This window comes from Tasmannia lanceolata, unplaced genomic scaffold, assembly GCF_043159265.1.
Source record: "Tasmannia lanceolata isolate RefF3 unplaced genomic scaffold, GAP_Taslan_0.1 ptg000018l, whole genome shotgun sequence".
Taxonomy (NCBI): Eukaryota; Viridiplantae; Streptophyta; class Magnoliopsida; order Canellales; family Winteraceae; genus Tasmannia; species Tasmannia lanceolata.
The window spans coordinates 33,871,886-33,891,198 of NW_027518695.1; the positions used below are offsets into that span (position 1 = coordinate 33,871,886).

The 19,313-nt window shown below is 40.0% G+C and overlaps 1 protein-coding gene across 1 annotated transcript; it reads left to right on the forward strand.

Moving 5' to 3' along the window:
* Positions 1-1,486: 1,486 nt before the first annotated feature.
* Positions 1,487-18,798, forward strand: LOC143851087 (uncharacterized). Its single transcript, XM_077360407.1, has 2 exons — positions 1,487-2,254; positions 16,063-18,798. Exon 2 carries the CDS (start codon positions 16,178-16,180, stop codon positions 16,916-16,918), a length of 741 nt encoding a protein of 246 aa, XP_077216522.1. The 5' UTR covers positions 1,487-2,254; positions 16,063-16,177; the 3' UTR covers positions 16,919-18,798.
* The last annotated feature ends 515 nt before the right edge of the window (positions 18,799-19,313 follow it).

Here is a 19,313-nt window from a genome sequence, read left to right on the forward strand (position 1 = left end):
AAATTTAACCACTTTTAAACTTAAAATGAGAGAGTAGTGGAGATTTTAATTTTGGGTGATGTTTCGCACACTGTTTACGAAACAGACGAGAACTCTCTCATCCCCCCAATTTTCAAATCAGATTTCTTTCCCCTGAAAGAGAATTTGAAGACCTTCGATTGGTAGAAATTTCACCACTTTTATACTAAAGAAGAGAGAGTTGTTGAGGTCTTAATTTTGGGTGACGTTTTGCACACTCTTTATGAAATGGACCAGAACTCTCTCATCCCTCCAAATTTTGAAACGAGATTTCTTTCCCCTAGAAGAGAATTTGAGGACCTCCGATTGGAAGAGATTTTACCACTTTTAAACTTAAATTGTGAGAGTTACGGAGGTTTTAATTTTTGGTGACATTTCGCACACTCTTAATGAAATGGACGAGAACTCTCTCATCCCACCGAATTATTAAATGAGATTCCTTTCCGTGGAAACAGAATTTGAAGACCTCCGATTTGTAGAAAGTTTACAATTTCGGAATTAAAATGAGAGAGTTATGGAGGTTTTGATTTTGGGTTACGTTTCTGTAGACACCCTCATTTTGCTACACATTAACCAACAATAGTCTAAAATATTGATCCGTGGAATTTTCTCTCTAAATCTCTCAATCTCCCTCCTAATGTCCGAAATGTCCGAAATGTCCAAAATGTGGCCCGAAAAATTGGAAAAATACCTTGTTTAGTGGCCCGAGTATAGTGAATATTGTAAGAGACCCTCTCTTATGTATTTATATACTTGAAGTTGCCGAAACCCTAATCCAACCCAACGGATCGTCAATCGGGGTTAAATTAGGTAGGGTCGCTTCACAGGCCGAACCCTAATTCTGCTCCGAGATCCGATTTTTATCGAGTCATCAAATCAAGGGTTGAGATTAATTTGGGTGTTTTCTCAATAAATTAAGATCATTTGGTCAAAATTAAATTAATCGGGGTCAGCCCCAATCCCGATCGGACATTAAGTAGCTCAATTGAGGAAAAACATACGAAAACCCACGGATCAATACGAAAAAATGAGAGCCGTAGAAATTATTCAATCCTATGATCAACAACAGATTTTAAACTCATTAATTGGTGGTTTAACGGCTGGGATCATCGATCCAAAGCTGATCGAGTTGGTTGGTCCAATCGAATCGACAATTTGATCAAACGGTGGAAAAATGATCCGCCGTTAAAAACCAACGGCTCTCATTGGATGAAAATTTTAAACTTGTAATTTGTATGGCAATATTGGGCTTAAATGAAAGAGGAGAAATCAAGGATTCCAAAGGCGAAAAAATTATCGAAATCGGACGCCGAAATCTTCAGAAAATGACTTTTTTTAAGTTTCTTTCCGCACTTTCTCTCTCCCCTCCCACACGCATGGGAAAACGTTCCATGATGTCCACGTTCCTATTTTGAAGGCTTTGGGTTGATATTTTAAAAGATTTTGTATATTGAGAGGAGATGTGTGGTTCAAGCATATTGGCCAAAAGAATTGCCTAAAGCTAAAAAGGGGCATTTGTCTTTTTCCAATTGAGTACAAATCTTGCTAAAATTCCAACTTTCACTCCTCATTTGGACGTTCCCAATTATTCTTGATTTGCAAAATTTTGTTGAAACACTTGTCATTATCCTAATTGCTTTCCTAGTTTTGCAAAGAAATCCCATTCATTCAAAGCTCTTTCCATTCCACTCACATGCACGTCCAATATGGGAGTTTCCAATTGATCTCTTTTTCTTTCTCAATTTATAAAAAAAAAAAGGGAAATGTGGCACAAGTGGCACAATCTCATTCATTGGAGTTGTTTCTAAATTTTGGCAATTCATCTCTACCATTGAAAGACATTCCATTGATCACAAAGAGAAGATTTTGGACGTTTTTCTCTTGCCTTGAAAAACACTCCCAAGATTGGAAAGAGAATATTACGGTTCTTTGGATCCCCACCATTGCACTATTGCTAATTTCCAATCTTTCAATCATGACCCTTGTTTTTCCTTAACTCCATCTTTAGCAATCCAAGCATTCTCTTCCCTATAAATACCCCCTCTCCCCCTCTTCATTAGACACATTATTTTTCAGCCCTCTCTCCCCCTCTAAATTCCGCCCCAAATTTCCCCTACCCCTCTCTCATTTCTTCTTACCACCGTTCAGTGGTGGTGGAAACGCTAAGGAATCGAGTCATCTCCAAGGAATCGTCTTCATCACCTGGAGCAAGGAACGACATCAAGCTTTGGGAGAGGTAGGCCATCATTTTATTCTTCATTTTTGACCCATTTTAATGAACCAAATCTTTTGAAGTCACACACCATTCCTGAATCTAATGAATTGTATATGCAAATGCATTGCCTATGCATGCATCCGTACATCATGTACATGTGCTATGCATAGACCCTTTGTTGCATATAACTAAGTGTATCATGGTCAATTATCGAAATACAGTGTGTGTAAATGATACAGTGTGTGTAAATGTGGAGAATAAGCCCACGAACATAAGCTCAAAGAAACAAATCTGCATGCTATAAAAGTTAATGTTCTGTGTGGACCCAATAGCTCTTAGCTTCCCTCTAAAAAAAGAAGTCGTCCCTCTTTCCCTTCCCTGGCCACTTGGCCATTAAAGCCTAACCCCCATCTCCTTAGCCACGTCCCCATCCTATTAAACCTATGTATCTTAATCCATCAGAAATACCATCAAACCCTTTCATCCCATTAGATCCGTAGTACATACCATACATCCGAGCCACCACCCAATTAGCATCAAACTTCATAGCCCGCACTCCATACCTATATTCCTTACTACCCCACCCCAATCCAACCGACTCAACCCAACCCAATCTGATCCACGCCCCCCCCCCCAACAGACCCGCACCACCCAATTCAACCCAAACCCAAACCTATATTCCTTACTACCCACCCCAATCCAACCGACTCAACCTAACCCAATCTGATCCATATCCCCCCAACAGACCCCACACTCAACCCAATTAAACCCAAACCCAACCTATATTCCTTACTACCCCACCCCAATCCAACCGACTCAACCCAACCCAATCTGATCCATGCCCCCCAACAGACCCCACACTCAACCCAATTAAACCCAAACCCAACCTATATTCCTTACTACCCCACCCCAATCCAACCGACTCAACCCAACCCAATCTGATCCATGCCCCCCAACAGACCCCACACTCAACCCAATTAAACCCAACCCAACCTATATTCCTTACTACCCCACCCCAATCCAACCGACCCAACCCAACCCAATCTGATCCATGCCCCCCCAACAGACCCCACACTCAACCCAATTAAACCCAACCCAACCTATATTCCTTACTACCCCACCCCAATCCAACCGACCCAACCCAACCCAATCTGATCCATACCCCCCAACAGGGCCCCACACTCAACCCAATTAAATCCAACCCAACCTATATTCCTTACTACCCACCCCATCCCAACCGAACCTTGTCCCCTCCCCATTAAATTTATATCATATCTCACATGATCCATAACATACCCATACATCATGTTCTTGCATCACAATAGGATAACCCCATAACCTAACAGCATGTATGCCATCACAACAATTCTATGCCCATCAGACACAGCACTCACTTCTATAGCCACATACCCATTTTATAGCCATGGTCACATGCTCCATTTCCATAGCTACATACCCCATCTCCATCAACACCTCCCATGGCCCATCATGTCATATCAAAACCCCTACCTAGAATCCTCTCTCTTAAAGCAAACCCACTACCTGATACTATCTTGGCCGAACCATTCATTCCTTCACCAAAACCTGCAACCTGGGCCTAACCAAGATGCAACCCGGACCTCAACTTGGGGTCAATCCAAATTAACCCAACTTAATCTAATCTGAGCCCAACCCCAACCCGTTTCTAACCTGAGTCCCATCCTAGACCTAACTTGAATTGGCAACCCAAAACCGGCCCTGCAAATGAACCCGACTTGAGTCAACCTGTACCCAACCAAATATAACCCAACCCGATCCAAGTGGATCAGCCCAAACTAACCCATTCCAAGCCCATGGCCCACCTAATCCATAAATTCCTGACCCGCGCCCAACCTGACCCTAACTCAATCCAACTTGATCCAACCCAATTCAACCCAACCCAACCCAGCCGCACAACTTAACCCAACCCCTAACCCGAGCCCCAACCCCGAACCGCTAACCCGAACCCTGAGTCTAACTTGGAACAAAACCCGCAACCTGGACCTAAACCCATCCGAATTACAACTCAAGCCAACACGGGTCTAACCCGGTCTAACCCACTCACTTAGTCCCACCAAACCCAATCCGACTCCATGGGCCTACTCGGCCTAGCCCTAACACTCCCAAACCCAAGCCGTTCCCTACATCATAAACCCTATTCAACAAAACCCAATCTTTCCACCTTAAACCAACCGGACCCCAATCTGGCTCAACCTAAGCTAAATCAACCCGAGTTATTCCAATCCTAACCCGAGTTGCGCCCCTTGACTCACTCGAGTCATATGCCTAATTCAGCCACACCTACCGTTGTCCAACCGGGTTGCACCCCTAGACCCCAACCGAGTTGTATTCCTATGCCTGAATCTAAAGTCCATCTCTTTTGATGACCTTGTCATTCAATCATTCGGAGCTAATCCCAAGTTTCCAATTCAAAATTCCTCATCCAAGTCTCTAATTCTCAAATCCTAGTTTCCGAAGCTAATCCAAATCCCAATCCCAATTCTCAATCTCAACCACCAATTGGAACTACGTATGGCTTGATCCCCACGACGGGGTACGTAGGCAACTTGGCAAAATCAAGTTCAGCCGCCCCCCTCTCCATCCTTCCTGTTCTCTCACACCCTTCCCCATCTCTTCCACCTTTCTTTCTATCCCTTCTCCCACTCTCAAATCATTGATTGCATGTTTAGTTCTTTGGTCATTTTGCATGATTAGTTACTTGGCTTTCCATGTTTAGTTTCTTTACATGTTTCATCATTTAAAATGTCATGTTAATTGTCTTCGGTAGAAATTGCATGTTTAGATTTTTTGTTTGAATTTGGAACTCTTTGGAATTTGAAAGCCTTAAAGAACCTAAGAACTTTCACACAATTGAAAAATCACAATTCAAGATCAATCGTAAAATCTTTTAGGTTCTGAACTTAGAGGTTGCACTTTAGGTTCCCCAATAGAATCTTAGAGTCCAAATTCTCACAGAAATATTAAGATGCAACTTAGGCCCATTGCATTAGATCTAGGTTCATGTAGCGTAAGTCACTTCACCTCAAATCAATTAATCAAAATCAACTTAAGCCAAATCTCATCAAACTAAAAAACAATCACATAGGCACGTAGGCATGTAGTTGCATGTAGGATGCACTCCTGGCCCGCATGAGTCTAAACTGTGAACGGCCAAATCATTAGTAATGTTTAGATTTCTAAAATAAAACTCGCATTCACCCCCTTAGTTAAACCTGAATAATTAAAGCTTTTAAAAAGTTAGGCAAGGTCGGTGCTGTACGCTTCGTGCGGTACACCTTCCGACTTCGTAACCAGGTAACTTACCCAGAATTCTAAACGCAGACCAAATTAATAGAGTTAATCATGGGTCCTAGATCCCTAATCTAGGTGGCGACTCTGGTCAGTTGTTTCTTTCGTGAAGTTAGGACTTTTATCCTAAATTTGTGAAAAAGGCAATCATATTCAAAACCAATGGACAAAGGCGCTATCATCGTAAAACACCACCCTCGTGGGACCACCCCCCCTCCGGGACGGGATCCACAGTTTCGCATACTCTTTATGAAACGGACTAGAACTCTCTCATCCCGCCGCATTTTTAAATGAATATTTTTTCCGTTAAAGAGAATTCCAAGACCTCTTATTGGTAGGAATTTCACAACTTTTAAACTTAAAATGAGAGAGTTCTGGAGATTCTAATTTTGGGTGACATTTTGCACACTCTTTATTAAGCTAACGAGAACCCTCTTGTTCCACCGAATTTGTAAATGTGATTTTTTTCCTTTAAAGGAGAATTTGAAGACCTCCGATTGGTAGAAATTTCACCACTTTTACAATTAAAATGAGAGTTGTGGGGGTTTTAATTTTGGGTGACATTTTGCACACTCTTTATGGAACGGACAAGAACTCTCTTGTCCCACTAAATTTTGAAATGAGATTTCCTTCTCCTGAAAGTGAATTTGAAGACCTCCGATTGGTAGAAATTTCACCACTTTTAAGCATAAAATGAGAGATTTGTGAAGGTTTTAATTTTGGGTGACGTTTCGCACACTCTTTGTAAAATGGATCCCTTGAAAGAGAATTTGAAGACCTCAGATTGGCAGAAATTTCACCACTTTTAAACTTAAAATGGGAGAGTTATGGCGGTTTTAATTTTGGGTGACATTTCACACACTCTTTATTAAACGAACCAGAACTCTCTTACCCCATCGAATTTTTAAACGAGATTTCTTTCCCTTGAATGAGAATTTGAAGACCTCCGATTGGTAGAAATTTAACCACTATTAAACTTAAAATGAGAGAGTAGTGGAGATTTTAATTTTGGGTGACGTTTCGCACACTGTTTACGAAACAGACGAGAACTCTCTCATCCCCCCAATTTTCAAATGAGATTTCTTTTCCCTAAAAGAGAATTTGAAGACCTTCGATTGGTAGAAATTTCACCACTTTTATACTAAAAAGAGAGAGAGTTGTTGAGGTTTTAATTTTGGGTGGCGTTTCGCACACTCTTTATGAAATGGACCAGAACTCTCTCATCCCTCCAAATTTTGAAACGAGATTTCTTTCCCCTGGAAGAGAATTTGAGGACCTCCGATTGGAAGAGATTTTACCACTTTTAAACTTAAAATGAGAGATTTATGGAGGTTTTAATTTTTGGTGACATTTCGGTAATCTAGTAAAGCAGCTTCATTTCAAAGAAGATTAGCTCGGAAGAATTCAGAAGTAGAAACATCAGAAAGCCCAGCTTCCGTAAAAAAAATCATACCCCAGGAAGGCACCTTAAGCTTGGAAGAGCCTCAGATGCAATGGTGGTTGAGCCAATTTCTTGATGAACCATTAAAATTCAGAATCTCCTTCCAGTTAGTTGAATACTATCCTGGTCAAGAGATGTTTATCTAAACACCTGTCAAGAAGCAGATCCCGCTTTTCCATGTTAATATCCAAGAGAGCTGTTGTTCTAAATTACCAATTTCAGGTATCTTGTTCAAGGCTTCAGTTATCAAAATCCCCAGAAGACAAGACCAGCAGTCTCTTTGAGAAAAATCTTGTTGAAGTTTCATAAAGGTGTTCCTGATCCATTCTTGTTAGTAATGGTTCTTCGTTCCTAAGGTCTGTCGTTTCATCCTTTGGCAAAATCTTAGTTTCCAATATCTTTATCGGGCACGATCTATAATGTCCCCGATTTCATTAAGTTCAAAAAAAAAAATAATCCAAAATTCATTAAATCCAATTCTACGTCAAACTCAAATTCATGAAAAATCTCTAAATTCTTCGAGCCCGTTTGTGAACGGTGCCTCTTTTCTCGAGGCCATTTGTGAATGGTCTCGTCTTCTCCTTGAGCCCGTTTGCGGACGGTACCTCATTTCCCAAAAATAAAAAATTCATCAAATCCAAATCCTTAATTCAAAAAATCCAATTCTACGTCAAACTCAAATTCATGAAAAATCTCTAAATTCTTCGAGCCCGTTTGTGAACGGTGCCTCTTTTCTCGAGGCCATTTGTGAATGCTCTCGTCTTCTCCTTGAGCCCGTTTGTGGACGGTGCCTCATTTCCCCAAAAAAAAAAAAAAAAAATTTCATCAAATCCAATCCCCGATTCAAAAAAATCCAATCCTACGTCAAATTCAAGCTCATGAAAAATCTCTAAATTCTTCGAGCCCGTTTGTGAACGGTGCCTCTTTTCTCGAGGCCATTTGTGAATGATCTCGTCTTCTCCTTGAGCCCGTTTGTGGACGGTGCCTCATTTCCCAAAAAAAAAAAATAATAAAAAAAAATAAAATAAAATTTCATCAAATCCAATCCCCGATTCAAAAAAATCCAATCCTACATCAAATTCAAGCTCATGAAAAATCTCTAAATTCTTCGAGCCCGTTTGTGAACGGTGCCTCTTTTCTTCGAGTCCATACAACTATGGTCTCTTATCCCCTTTGAACATCATACAACTATGATGTCTCATTTCCTTGGAATCCGTACAAATACGGTATTTCATTCTCTTCGAGTCCATACAACTATGGTCTCTTATCCCCTTTGAACATCATACAACTATGATGTCTCATTTCCTTGGAATCCGTACAAATACGGTATTTCATTCTCTCCGAGTCCATACAACTATGGTCTCTTATCGCCTTTGAACATCATACAACTATGATGTCTCATTCCTTGGAATCCGTACAAATACGGTATTTCATTTTCTCCGAGTCCATACAACTATGGTCTCTTATCCCCTTTGAACATCATACAACTATGATGTCTCATTTCCTTGGAATCTGTACAAATACGGTATTTCATTCTCTTCGAGTCCATACAACTATGGTCTCTTATCCCCTTTGAACATCATACAACTATGATGTCTCATTTCCCTGGAATCCGTACAAATACGGTATTTCATGCTCTTCGAGTCCATACAACTGTGTCTCTTATCCCCTTTGAACATCATACAACTATGATGTCTCATTTCTTTGGAATCCGTACAAATACGGTATTTCATTCTCTTCGAGTCCATACAACTATGGTCTTTTATCCCCTTTGAACATCATACAACTATGATGTCTCATTTCCTTGGAATCCGTACAAATACGGTATTTCATTCTCTTCGACTCCATACAACTATGGTCTCTTATCCCCTTTGAACATCATACAACTATGATGTCTCATTTCCTTGGAATCCGTACAAATACGGTATTTCATTCTCTTCGAGTCCATACAACTATGGTCTCTTATCCCTTTGAACATCATACAACTATGATGTCTCATTTCCTTGGAATCCGTACAAATACGGTATTTCATTCTCTTCGAGTCCATACAACTATGGTCTCTTATCCCCTTTGAACATCATACAACTATGATGTCTCATTTCCTTGGAATCCGTACAAATACGGTATTTCATTCTCTTCGAGTCCATACAACTATGGTCTCTTATCCCCTTTGAACATCATACAATTATGATGTCTCATTTCCTTGAAATCCGTACAAATACGGTATTTCATTCCCTTCGAGTCCATACAATTATGGTCTCTTATTCCCTTTGAACATCATACAACTATGATGTCTCATTTTCTTGGAATCCGTACAAATACGGTATTTCATTCTCTTCGAGTCCATACAACTATGGTCTCTTATCCCCTTTGAACATCAAACAACTATGATGTCTCATTTCCTTGGAATCCGTACAGGTACGGTATTTCATTCTCTTCGAGTCCATACAACTATGGTCTCTTATTCTTCTTGAGCATCACACAAATGTGATATCTCATTTCCTTGGAATCCGTATAAATATGGTATTTCATTCTCTTCGAGTCCAAACAACTATGGTCTCGTATTCTCCTTGAAGCATCATATAAATGTGATGTCTCATTTTCCCTCCGAATATCCATTCGAAAATGATATCTCATTCTCTCGTTGCCCGTTTGTGAGCGGCACCGCAGCGGGATTTTTTATTGCATTCCAATTCTAGGACTTCGTTTAGGGTCTTGCATTAGGTAGTAAATGTTTGCGTCTAGGTTCCGTTTTGTGTAGACTCCTTTGTTGATTAAAGCTGCGCAAAATGGTTCTGTCATTTTGACTTTGGTATTCGATGACTACGTCATCTCTACCAAAGAGGGGCATCTGTAGACACCCCCATTTTGTTCCGCTTTAATCATAAAAGAAGTCAGTGTTTCGCTATCCGTTTTTCAGTGGTTCCCAATCCCGTGTCTGCCTTTTGTGTTTTCTCAATTTTTCAGATCTTCTCCGCAATGTTCTGCATTTTTCTTTTCGCTAAGTGTTGAGAGGGGTTATTCACGAGAACCCGAGCAAGGGAGAACTTGGACCCGTCGGTAGGCCCGCATTGAATATTTGTTTAAATTCGGATCAATCAGGAGGCCCGCATATGGTTTTAATGAAAAATTAGTTTTGAGCTTGCTTCGATCTAATGAATAAAGATGTCCATCAAGGGAGTGGTCAGGATCTCAGAGACGTTGTTTTAACAACCAATGTTGTTACGATCATCAAGTTAAGTTATTCAGATAAGCCTACAGAAATGATTTAGAGGGGCGCAGCCAATCTATATTATGTTGCATCAAATGAACAGTTCAAATCATTCTATGGAAGTGATTTGGGGCGCGCAATCTATTTGGGCCGTGACCCATAAATTGGACGGTTGAGATTATCCAATGGAACTATTTTTGGATGCAATTTCTGTGGGCCCATCAAATGAACGGTTTTGATCATCTAAGTGAAATGGGTATGTAAACTGGAATGGGCGTGCGTGGGATAAAGAGTGGGTCCACTAATGTTTGAAATCACAATTTTGGAAGAGAGACATGTTCGACCAAATTCAAGTGGGGCCTCTCATTGTTTCATTCAATGTGGCTTATTAAATGGACGATCCGGATCATTTTACACCAATGAGTTGGGAGCGCAACCAATTTACATTATGGCATGCTAAATGGATGGTGTGGATCGACTTCCAATGCAAAACACATTTCCATCGATCCATTCCTCTGTATTGAAAAGTAGTTCACGTAAGAGATTTCCTTTAATCTATTTCTGTTAATAATATATATGAAAGAAGTCATGTTGTTAACTTTCTCCTCCATATATATTTAATTTTGGAAATTCTTGGCCCACATTAGAGAAGAATATTGGCAGCCATCATAAATAGAAGATCACGTTTGGGTTTATTTAGAAAGTCTTTCACAAAGCTAGCCACTTTAGAAACAGTATTCGGCAGCCAATGTTTTAAGGAATGTTAGCAGCCACCCTTAAAAAGAAAGTAGCTCACGTTAGAAAGGGAGAAGAAAAGAATTGGCAAGGTCAAGCCCTCTAACTTCCCCTCAAACACAGCCGAGAGGGAGATTCTTGGAGACAAAAAAAAAAAAAAAAGCAGAGTGCGGCAATTCTCTCGGAGGAGGATAGAAAGAGTAGTGGAGGGAAAAGGGAGGACCTTCGAAACTCGCAGAGCAGCCTACCCGACTCTCTCGACCTTTCCTCACTCACGGCAGCTTTGGGGGGATGGTGGAGAAGAGATAATACGGTGGATAGGAGAAGGGAGGGGTCGCTGTTTTTGAAAAAAAAAAAAAGAAAAAGAAAAAAAGAGTAGAAAAGAACAGGATTCCGACGACCCTCTGTTTATCGCCCATGTTCCCTCTCCTCTCTACAACAAGCTCACGTATCTCTCTCTTCCATCTCCCTCTTTATCTCAACAGAACTCTCTCTATCTTTCTCCCATGCTCCCCTCTGTTTTCACTCCCCAAACACCCACTCTCAACCTCTCTCTGTCTCTCCCTCTCATCTCTCACTATCTCTGTTCCCCTATCCCTTGATCAGAGCACCCATATAAAAAAAAAAAAAAAAAAAGAGCGTGAAAAAAACAGAGTATTGGAATACTCTGTTTTTTTTCGTTCCCTCTCTCTCTCTCTCCCTTTCTCTTGGTCTATCCCTCTCTCTCTCTCTCCCTTTCTCTTGGTCTATCCCTCTCTCTCTCTCTCCCTCTATCTCTCACACTCTCTCTGTCACACTCTATCTCCCACACTCCCTCTGTTATCCCACTCCCTTTCTCTTACTCTCATCTCTCAACTCCCTCGGCTTCTCCCTCTCATCTCTCCATATATACCACTCTACTTCTCTGTTTTTCTCCTTTCTCTCGCACTCTCCATCGCGGACCTCTCTGCTCTCTCACGCTCACTCACCATCCCTTGCACTCATCCCTCTCTACTCTCTCACGCTCACTCACCATCTCTCTGACTCTCTCATTCTCGATCTCTCAATTCTCTTACTCTCTCTCGGCCTTTCTCTCACTCTTTCTCAGTCTCTCTCTCACTCTCCACCATTCCCACTCTCTCCCTATCAATCTCTCTCGGTGTATCTCTATATCTCCACCATTCCCACTCTCTCCCTATCAATCTCTCGCTCCACAGTGGGGAAGAAAAGAAAAAAAAAAGAACAAAAAAGAGAAAGAAAGAAGGCGAGCGGATTGCCCGTCGGCATGATTTTCAGAGTTTTCGGCATTTGGACGTGGCGAGGATCTCGACTACAGGTACGTACACGATTCTCAGATTTTTTGGGGATTATTTGGTATTTTTTTAGATTTTTGCATGATTTTTAAGCATTTAAATGAATTTAATTCAATATTAAATGGGTGTGCTTAAATACATGATCTGCATGAGTGTTTCAAATCCGTTTAGTCCCAAAATTTAATATAATATTCTACTTAAATAGAGTAAAATAACTATCGGATCGGATCGGACATTGGATCAACAGTTTTTTAGAATTTGAGTGAAGAGTGGTATTTTATTTAAAATAATGGCTGAGTAATTACGAAATTCGAAAAAATAGCCATCTCACGATGATTTATTTTTTGGAATTTTAAAATTTTCTTATGTTCATCACATCAGAACAAGGTTGGAGGACATTTTCCGGAATCGTAATTTTCTCGAAAATCGTGTTTTAAAAATAGAAAACTCTTCAAAAATATCTTTTCCACAAAGAAAAATAAAATATATGTTAAACGAATTCCAAAATTAATGAAATTTCGTGGGAAAATAATGCAATTCTGGTACATTCTACCATGAATTTTTGAGAATTTTTAGAATTTTGTTGGTATATTATTTTATGCGTTCTTTAAAAATTATCAAATTTTGGGAGAATTTTTACAAACATCAGATCACAGCTAAAATTCCCAACATTTTTACAGTAGTCTTATATTCCATATTTCTAGTTTTTGTAAAATTTTCAAGTGATTTAGATCTTGTTTCATATGGGATGTAGTGTTAATTCATAATCTGGTTTGAAAATTGAAAAATCCGAAATTGATAGTATATAGTTTCTAAAATTCATAAAAATCTCACATCATGCTATATTTACGCATATCTTATTTATGTAGAAATTTAATTGAATTTAGATTGCTATTTCTAGTAGTTTCTGTGTTATTTTGGCAATCTGATCAATTAATTGTTAAATCAAAACTAAATATGAGCTTAATGTAAAAATCTGTAAAGATCTTTCAGTAAGCTGTATTTCATCATATCTTGCTGCTGTAGAAGTTTCAACTCATGTTGAATTCGTTTGCAACAGTTTCACTTGTAAAATCACTCATATGTTTAAAATTGATAAAATTCATTGAAAAATCGAAATCAATCGAAAATCATCTGAAAATCTCTAAAGAACCTTAAATCTCTGTCACATATTAACTCCTTAATCCATTGAAACAGAAATCTTAGGATCTTTAGATTTTCCTGGAAAAATGACCAGTGCATCCATAATCGTATCCCAATTGCAACTGATTTTTGACAATTTGAATATTTAAGCTATAGCACGTTGTTGGCTCCGAGGTTACTGTCCACGGAAATCCTGAGATATGCTAGGCAATAAGGTGCTATAACCTAAGTATTAAATTGCACAAGAAAAGAGGGCACGATTCCCTTCCTTGGATGCTATCCTGGGCCGAAATTGGTGAACCCTAGAACCATTGGTAATCCTTGAATGTCCAGAAACCGAAAATCTTTGAAATCTGAAATTTATTAACTTCAAGAACTTGAATCGATTTGTCTCGAGTCTTTCGGAACCATTGGATTATGGTTTCCGATATAAGAACTATTAGAGCCCAATTTAGGAACACTGGTGTCGTGTCGTGGCGTGTCCTAAGTTTTAAGGAGTCTTAGGTTTTAGGGAGTCCTAGAGTTAGGAGTCCAGCCTCATCACGTACGTTTGCTATGTATAGCAACCGTGCCATAGGTCTAGTTACACTAGTCACCCAATCTTTCCTTAGGACAAGCCTAGTAAACTAGGATGTAGGCTAACCTGCATTAGTCTAAGGAACAACTTGCATTTAGATAAGAATCATATAGAATCTTAGATGAAATCCTAGGATAATAAAATCCTCAACTTGAATTAAATAATTTCTCTTAAAACTGTTGAAACAGTCAAATCAGTCTAGATCGGTGTCTTAGTTGAGTTAGGCATAAGTAGCTTAGCTTAGGTGCACCGAACTACGTCGACTCTGATTCCAGTGAGGCTTGGGTACGTAGGCAGCTTGGATGTCTGATGGCATACCAACCGCGAGTCGGCACCACAACAAATTGTGGTGTTTTGTATATTAATTTTCTTGTAAATGCTTAATCAAATCATTTAGGACTTTCCATGAAATTAGAATTCTAGGAGAACTTTCACTTAGAATGAATCCAGACAAATTAAGAAATCAAGATACACATTTAGGATTCACATTGAAATTAGATTTTAGGATGCATGTCACTTAGTTCGCACATTAACTTAGAGTTGAATGAGCCATTTAAAATAAATTTAAAAGAGTTAGCTTTTGAAATCGAAGACCGATTATCGGGCAGGAATGGTGCATGTGGTGGATAACTCCCCATACCTTCCATTCTTGTAACCAGGTAGCAAGTCTAAATTTCTGGTTAATTATGGGTCCTAGATCCTACATCTAGGTGGCGACTCTGTTACTCTCTTTTGTGTGGAATTCGGATTGCCTTAGTGATCCCAAGTTCACATAAAAGATGAATTAAAATCAATATTAAAATGCACACGCCAATCGCGTGGGTACGAGAGACCTAGAGAGAGCGTGGCGGCTCGCGCCCCACCCCTCTCGCGGGATCGGGTCCCACAGTTTGGCGACTCTGCTGGGGACCGCCTAACTTCATTAAAATTTTAAAAGATAACTCATTTGAATTTAATTTAACTGGCTCATAAAAACTCTATCATTTCTATGCTTATTAGATTAGTTTGTATGCTTTATTTTCTCATCACATTTTACTTGAACTTAATCTAACAAAACCTGAAGGCATCATAGATTGCGTGAACTTATTGCACACACTTACATCACTTGCATTTAAACCCTGCATCTCACATGCACACACGTCCTATTTTAGGAACCCGGAGTGTTATCTAGCATGGTTGACTGGGATTTCATCACCTGGTGCCTCTGTGCTAGAGAAGCATTCCACCCTTAGCCTAGCACCTTATGGTGCGTAAACGGATCTCTTGTTCACGTACTGATACGCCGGACACTGGTACAGTATATCGAACATGGATTCGCGCTAAGGGAACTCTTGGCCTTACCCCTAGATTAACCCACACATGCATGTAGTATACGAACACATGTGCATCACGTGTGTGAGCCTAGTTTAGGATATCCTACCCATTTGTGTCTAGATTAGGCCGTGGTCCATCTTCCAATGGCTACGATCGGTTCTTAAGTACACAAACAAAGTCATGAGTCGAGATCCTCTCTCCACTCCGCTAGATTAGGAATAGGGTTGATGCCTTCAGGTAACACTGTTAAAATGTGCGAAGATTAAAAAACTTTCCCCTTGGGGTTAGGATATAAATCCCATCATTTCCAAAGATCTCATAGGATTAGTCATTCATGATCTATCCGTTGAAAGCAATCTTATGCTATCTCATCTAATCTTTTGATCATGCGTCTTTCATTCTTCTGTCATACGATTCGATCGTATCTTCATGCCATCCCATAACTGGCAGGAGGAGAATCTCACAATCTTTCGATTATGCAATCTCATGATCTGATCATGCCTGGTCCAGATGATTCAATCTTGCTTGTACCCTTGGTCTCTTCCTCCTCTAGGGGCTACATTTTTCAAGATTATTTTGCTAAGTCCTTCAGAGTTCACTCTCAGAATCCTTGAGCTAGGGGCATTCCCCGCGTGCTATCATGTCATCATTGTTGTGTTTATTTGTTTTGAGGAACCATCACTTTACTTCCCATTCCTTATCTAGTCATATCATAATTATCATGTCAATCATAGAAAGGAAAAATTCCCTGAATGTCAAGCTTACATCTCGTGTTTATTTCTATGTCAGGATTGTTCACTGCTGAAAATCCAGGAAAGCTTCTTGGGTTTGAATCTTTCTTGGCCAGTGAAGAAGCTAATTCCCCATTTTCTTTGGAAGTCTCTCTATCCACTTTTTCCTACCTATGGCAGATTCTATGGAAAATTTTCAACTCTTTCATGTCACAGAAACTCTGGCCCAGCTCGTCCAACATGTGAAGGAATTGAAGGAAGAAAATCAATTCATCAAAGCTCAACTTATTGAGAAATTTGGTCCAACCACTGTTGTTTCTAAGGGCAAAAATCTGAGCCTCTCCATGGTTATGGGTTCGGAAGAACTAATTGTGAACCTCTCTAGACAAATGGCGGCGCTAACAGAAGAAGTTTATCAGATGAAGCAACAAATGCAAACCTGGTATTGTCGGTCTCAAGGTTCTGAACATTTCGCTGGCAAAAATACCAAAGTCCAAGATGTTGTTACCGGAAACTTTGTCTCCCAGCACCAGCAAGATTCTGTTGGGCCCTTAGTTCTTGAATATGACCAAGAGTCACCATCTGAAACTCCTAAAAAAGAATTCACTGATTTGCCTACCCCACGATCTGGTATCCTGAAAGGGTTTAAGAAAAGGGAAAAGGGGATTAACTGGTCGCAGGAGCCTATGGTAATCGAATATGATCAACCAAGACCTATACCTCAGCAAAAGCCAGGTAGGCAATTCGCCCCCTCCCGCTTCCACCATCTGTTATATTGCAACAAGGGTTGGCTTCAGGTGATGTCTATTTACCTCACATTAGGGATCCTCCTAATCCGCTCCCCAAGACGTGGAAGGCAGATGAACACTGCGACTTCCACCAAGGATCAGGGCACACCACCGATCGGTGTATAACTTTGAGACATGTGATCCAAAAATTGATTGATGAGCGCAAGCTATCATTCCAGCAAACGCCAAATGTTGTGTGGAACCATGCCGCACCATCGCCGGATAAGGCTTAGGCGCATCGAAGTTTGAGAAGCTCAGGTCTAGCTGCAGTAGAACAGGAAGAATCCAAAATTGAAAGTATCATCCATGATGATGATTCAGAACAAACCAGCCTTCGCCGAGCCTTCAACGCCAAACAGTTGCAGCAGTTAAAGTTTTAGTCACTTACTATTTTATGTTGAGTCAGTCATCATGGTCAGTATAATTGTTGAGTCCGGTCTTACAGTTCAAGGTCAATGCCTAGTCCAGGCAAGTTATCTTTTGCTTCTCTTTTTATTTAGAGTTGTGAATCCTGAGCATGTTCAGGATAGGTCGTCAGATGTAATAGCTTTTTCTTTAAATAAAAATTTCAGTTCCAATAGTTCACTTGTGTCTATTTCTTAAGTGTGCTTCTGATCTTAAAATAAGACTCCCTCCTCAAATGAGGACAAAATTGACGAAACTCCACTTGAGCCACAGCAATTACTTGAACAAGAGGAGGAGCGCCAATCCCAGCCTTTCAAAGATGAAATTGAAGTGGTAAACACTGGCACTGAAACTTTGATTGAGTGAATGCCGATTAAAAATACATTACCCTCTGAAGAGTGTGAAGAATTGATAAACTTATTTCAAGAATAAGAAGATTGTCTAGAAAAGCTACAACCGATACCAGAGGTAAGACATAGATCGAAAGCTCAAGAGAATGAAGAAAGTGAGAGACGTATGATGTACAAGGGGCATAGAGTGGAAACAACTTTCATATTTCCAATCAATGACCTTGGTTCTCAAATTCATAACATAAAGCGAACAAATTCAAGATAAGAAGCTCAAGAGCAAGCGTTGAAAAGAGATCATCAGATATCAAGAGTTACAAATCCATAGATGGAGGATGTCAAAGAGCAAGTTTCGCTCTACGAAAGTCGAAAGCACGTATTAGAATCTTGAAAGAAGAAGATCCATTATCTCTTACCTGGAAATGCCGTCAAGCTCCGAAAAAAAAAGAAAAAAAAGAAGAAGAAATAAATAATCAGTACCAGAGGGACTCTAGTAACCTAGATCGATTCCCAATCTGAGCATCGGAAGGCCTCCTTTGGCCGATTAAATCCCAAAATCAGAACCCAATGTCAAAAGAATACCGGTTTGCAAACCCTTCGAGCCTGAATCAAATTTTCTTGAAAACCCATCAAACTCGGGGCATTCGCCCCGAACTATGCGAGACCTGATCCCTATACTGGGGTACGTAGGCAACTCGGTTGAACCGAGTTCGGTCGATTCAAAAAGGAAAAGAAATTCAATCCTTTCAAAAAGAAAAAAGAAAAAAGAGGGACAAGTTCCAATAGAAGAGAAGTTAATTATTCCAGAAAGAAAAGAAAAAAGAAAAAATCAATTAACTTTCAAACAATTTATCTTCAAACTAGGGGCATTCGCCCTGAACTACACACGACCTGATTCCTATCTTGGGATATGTAGGCAACCTGTTCATAGGTTCGGTCGAAATCTTTGTCGAGCCTTAAGCTATTCTTTGAAAAGCCCTATCTTACCTATAAAGTCCTTCCGGTGTTCAGAATTAATCCCGAAACACAAAAAAAAAAAAAAAGAGCGGAGTTTGAAGATCTGCTAGACTGAAAACCTGAAAGGGCGGTCTAGGCAAAATTTAAGATCATTCCCCTGCTAAGTTGAAAACCCGAAAAGGCGGCTTAGGCAAAAGCTAAGGGGATAGCCTGCTGGATCGAAAACCTAGAAAGGTGGTTCAGGCAAAAGTTAAGGCTAGCGCGGTCCGCCAAGTTAAAAACCCTGAAGAGGTGACTTGGTCACGGTAAGAGAATCAATATAAGAAGGCTACAGCCGGTATCAAGACTGAAGATCAACTGAAGTTTAAGCAAATTTAAGTGACATCCTCAAAACTGGGGGCATTGAAGCTAAGCAATCTTAGGGGTCGTAATTAAATCCTTGAGGCATCATTATTTTAAGGAAAAAGTCATGTGTTTACCAATTGAAAAAAAAAAAAAAAAAAAACATTCCTTGAAAGGATCGACTTACCAAATAAAACATTATCAATGTCAGAAGCATTACTGTGTCTGTCAGTGTAGTTAGTCAATCTTTGTCATTCTATGTTCACTCCTTCAGAGCTGCTCAGTCCTTTGAGTAGTGCCTTTTATCTAAGTTTTCTCTTTAGAAAGAGTTAATCGTCGTTCTTATGTCCAAATGATGCAATTGTCTTAGTGAAGGAGGCCTGGCCTCGGCAGCTCCCTGCGATCGTATGAAAGAGCTCGGTAATCTAGTAAAGCAGCTTCATTTCAAAGAAGATTAGCTCGGAAGAATT

What these genes read in the sequence shown, in the direction of transcription:
- LOC143851087 (XM_077360407.1), top strand. Translation starts at nt 16,178, where the DNA reads ATGGCAGATTCTATGGAAAATTTTCAACTCTTTCATGTCACAGAAACT.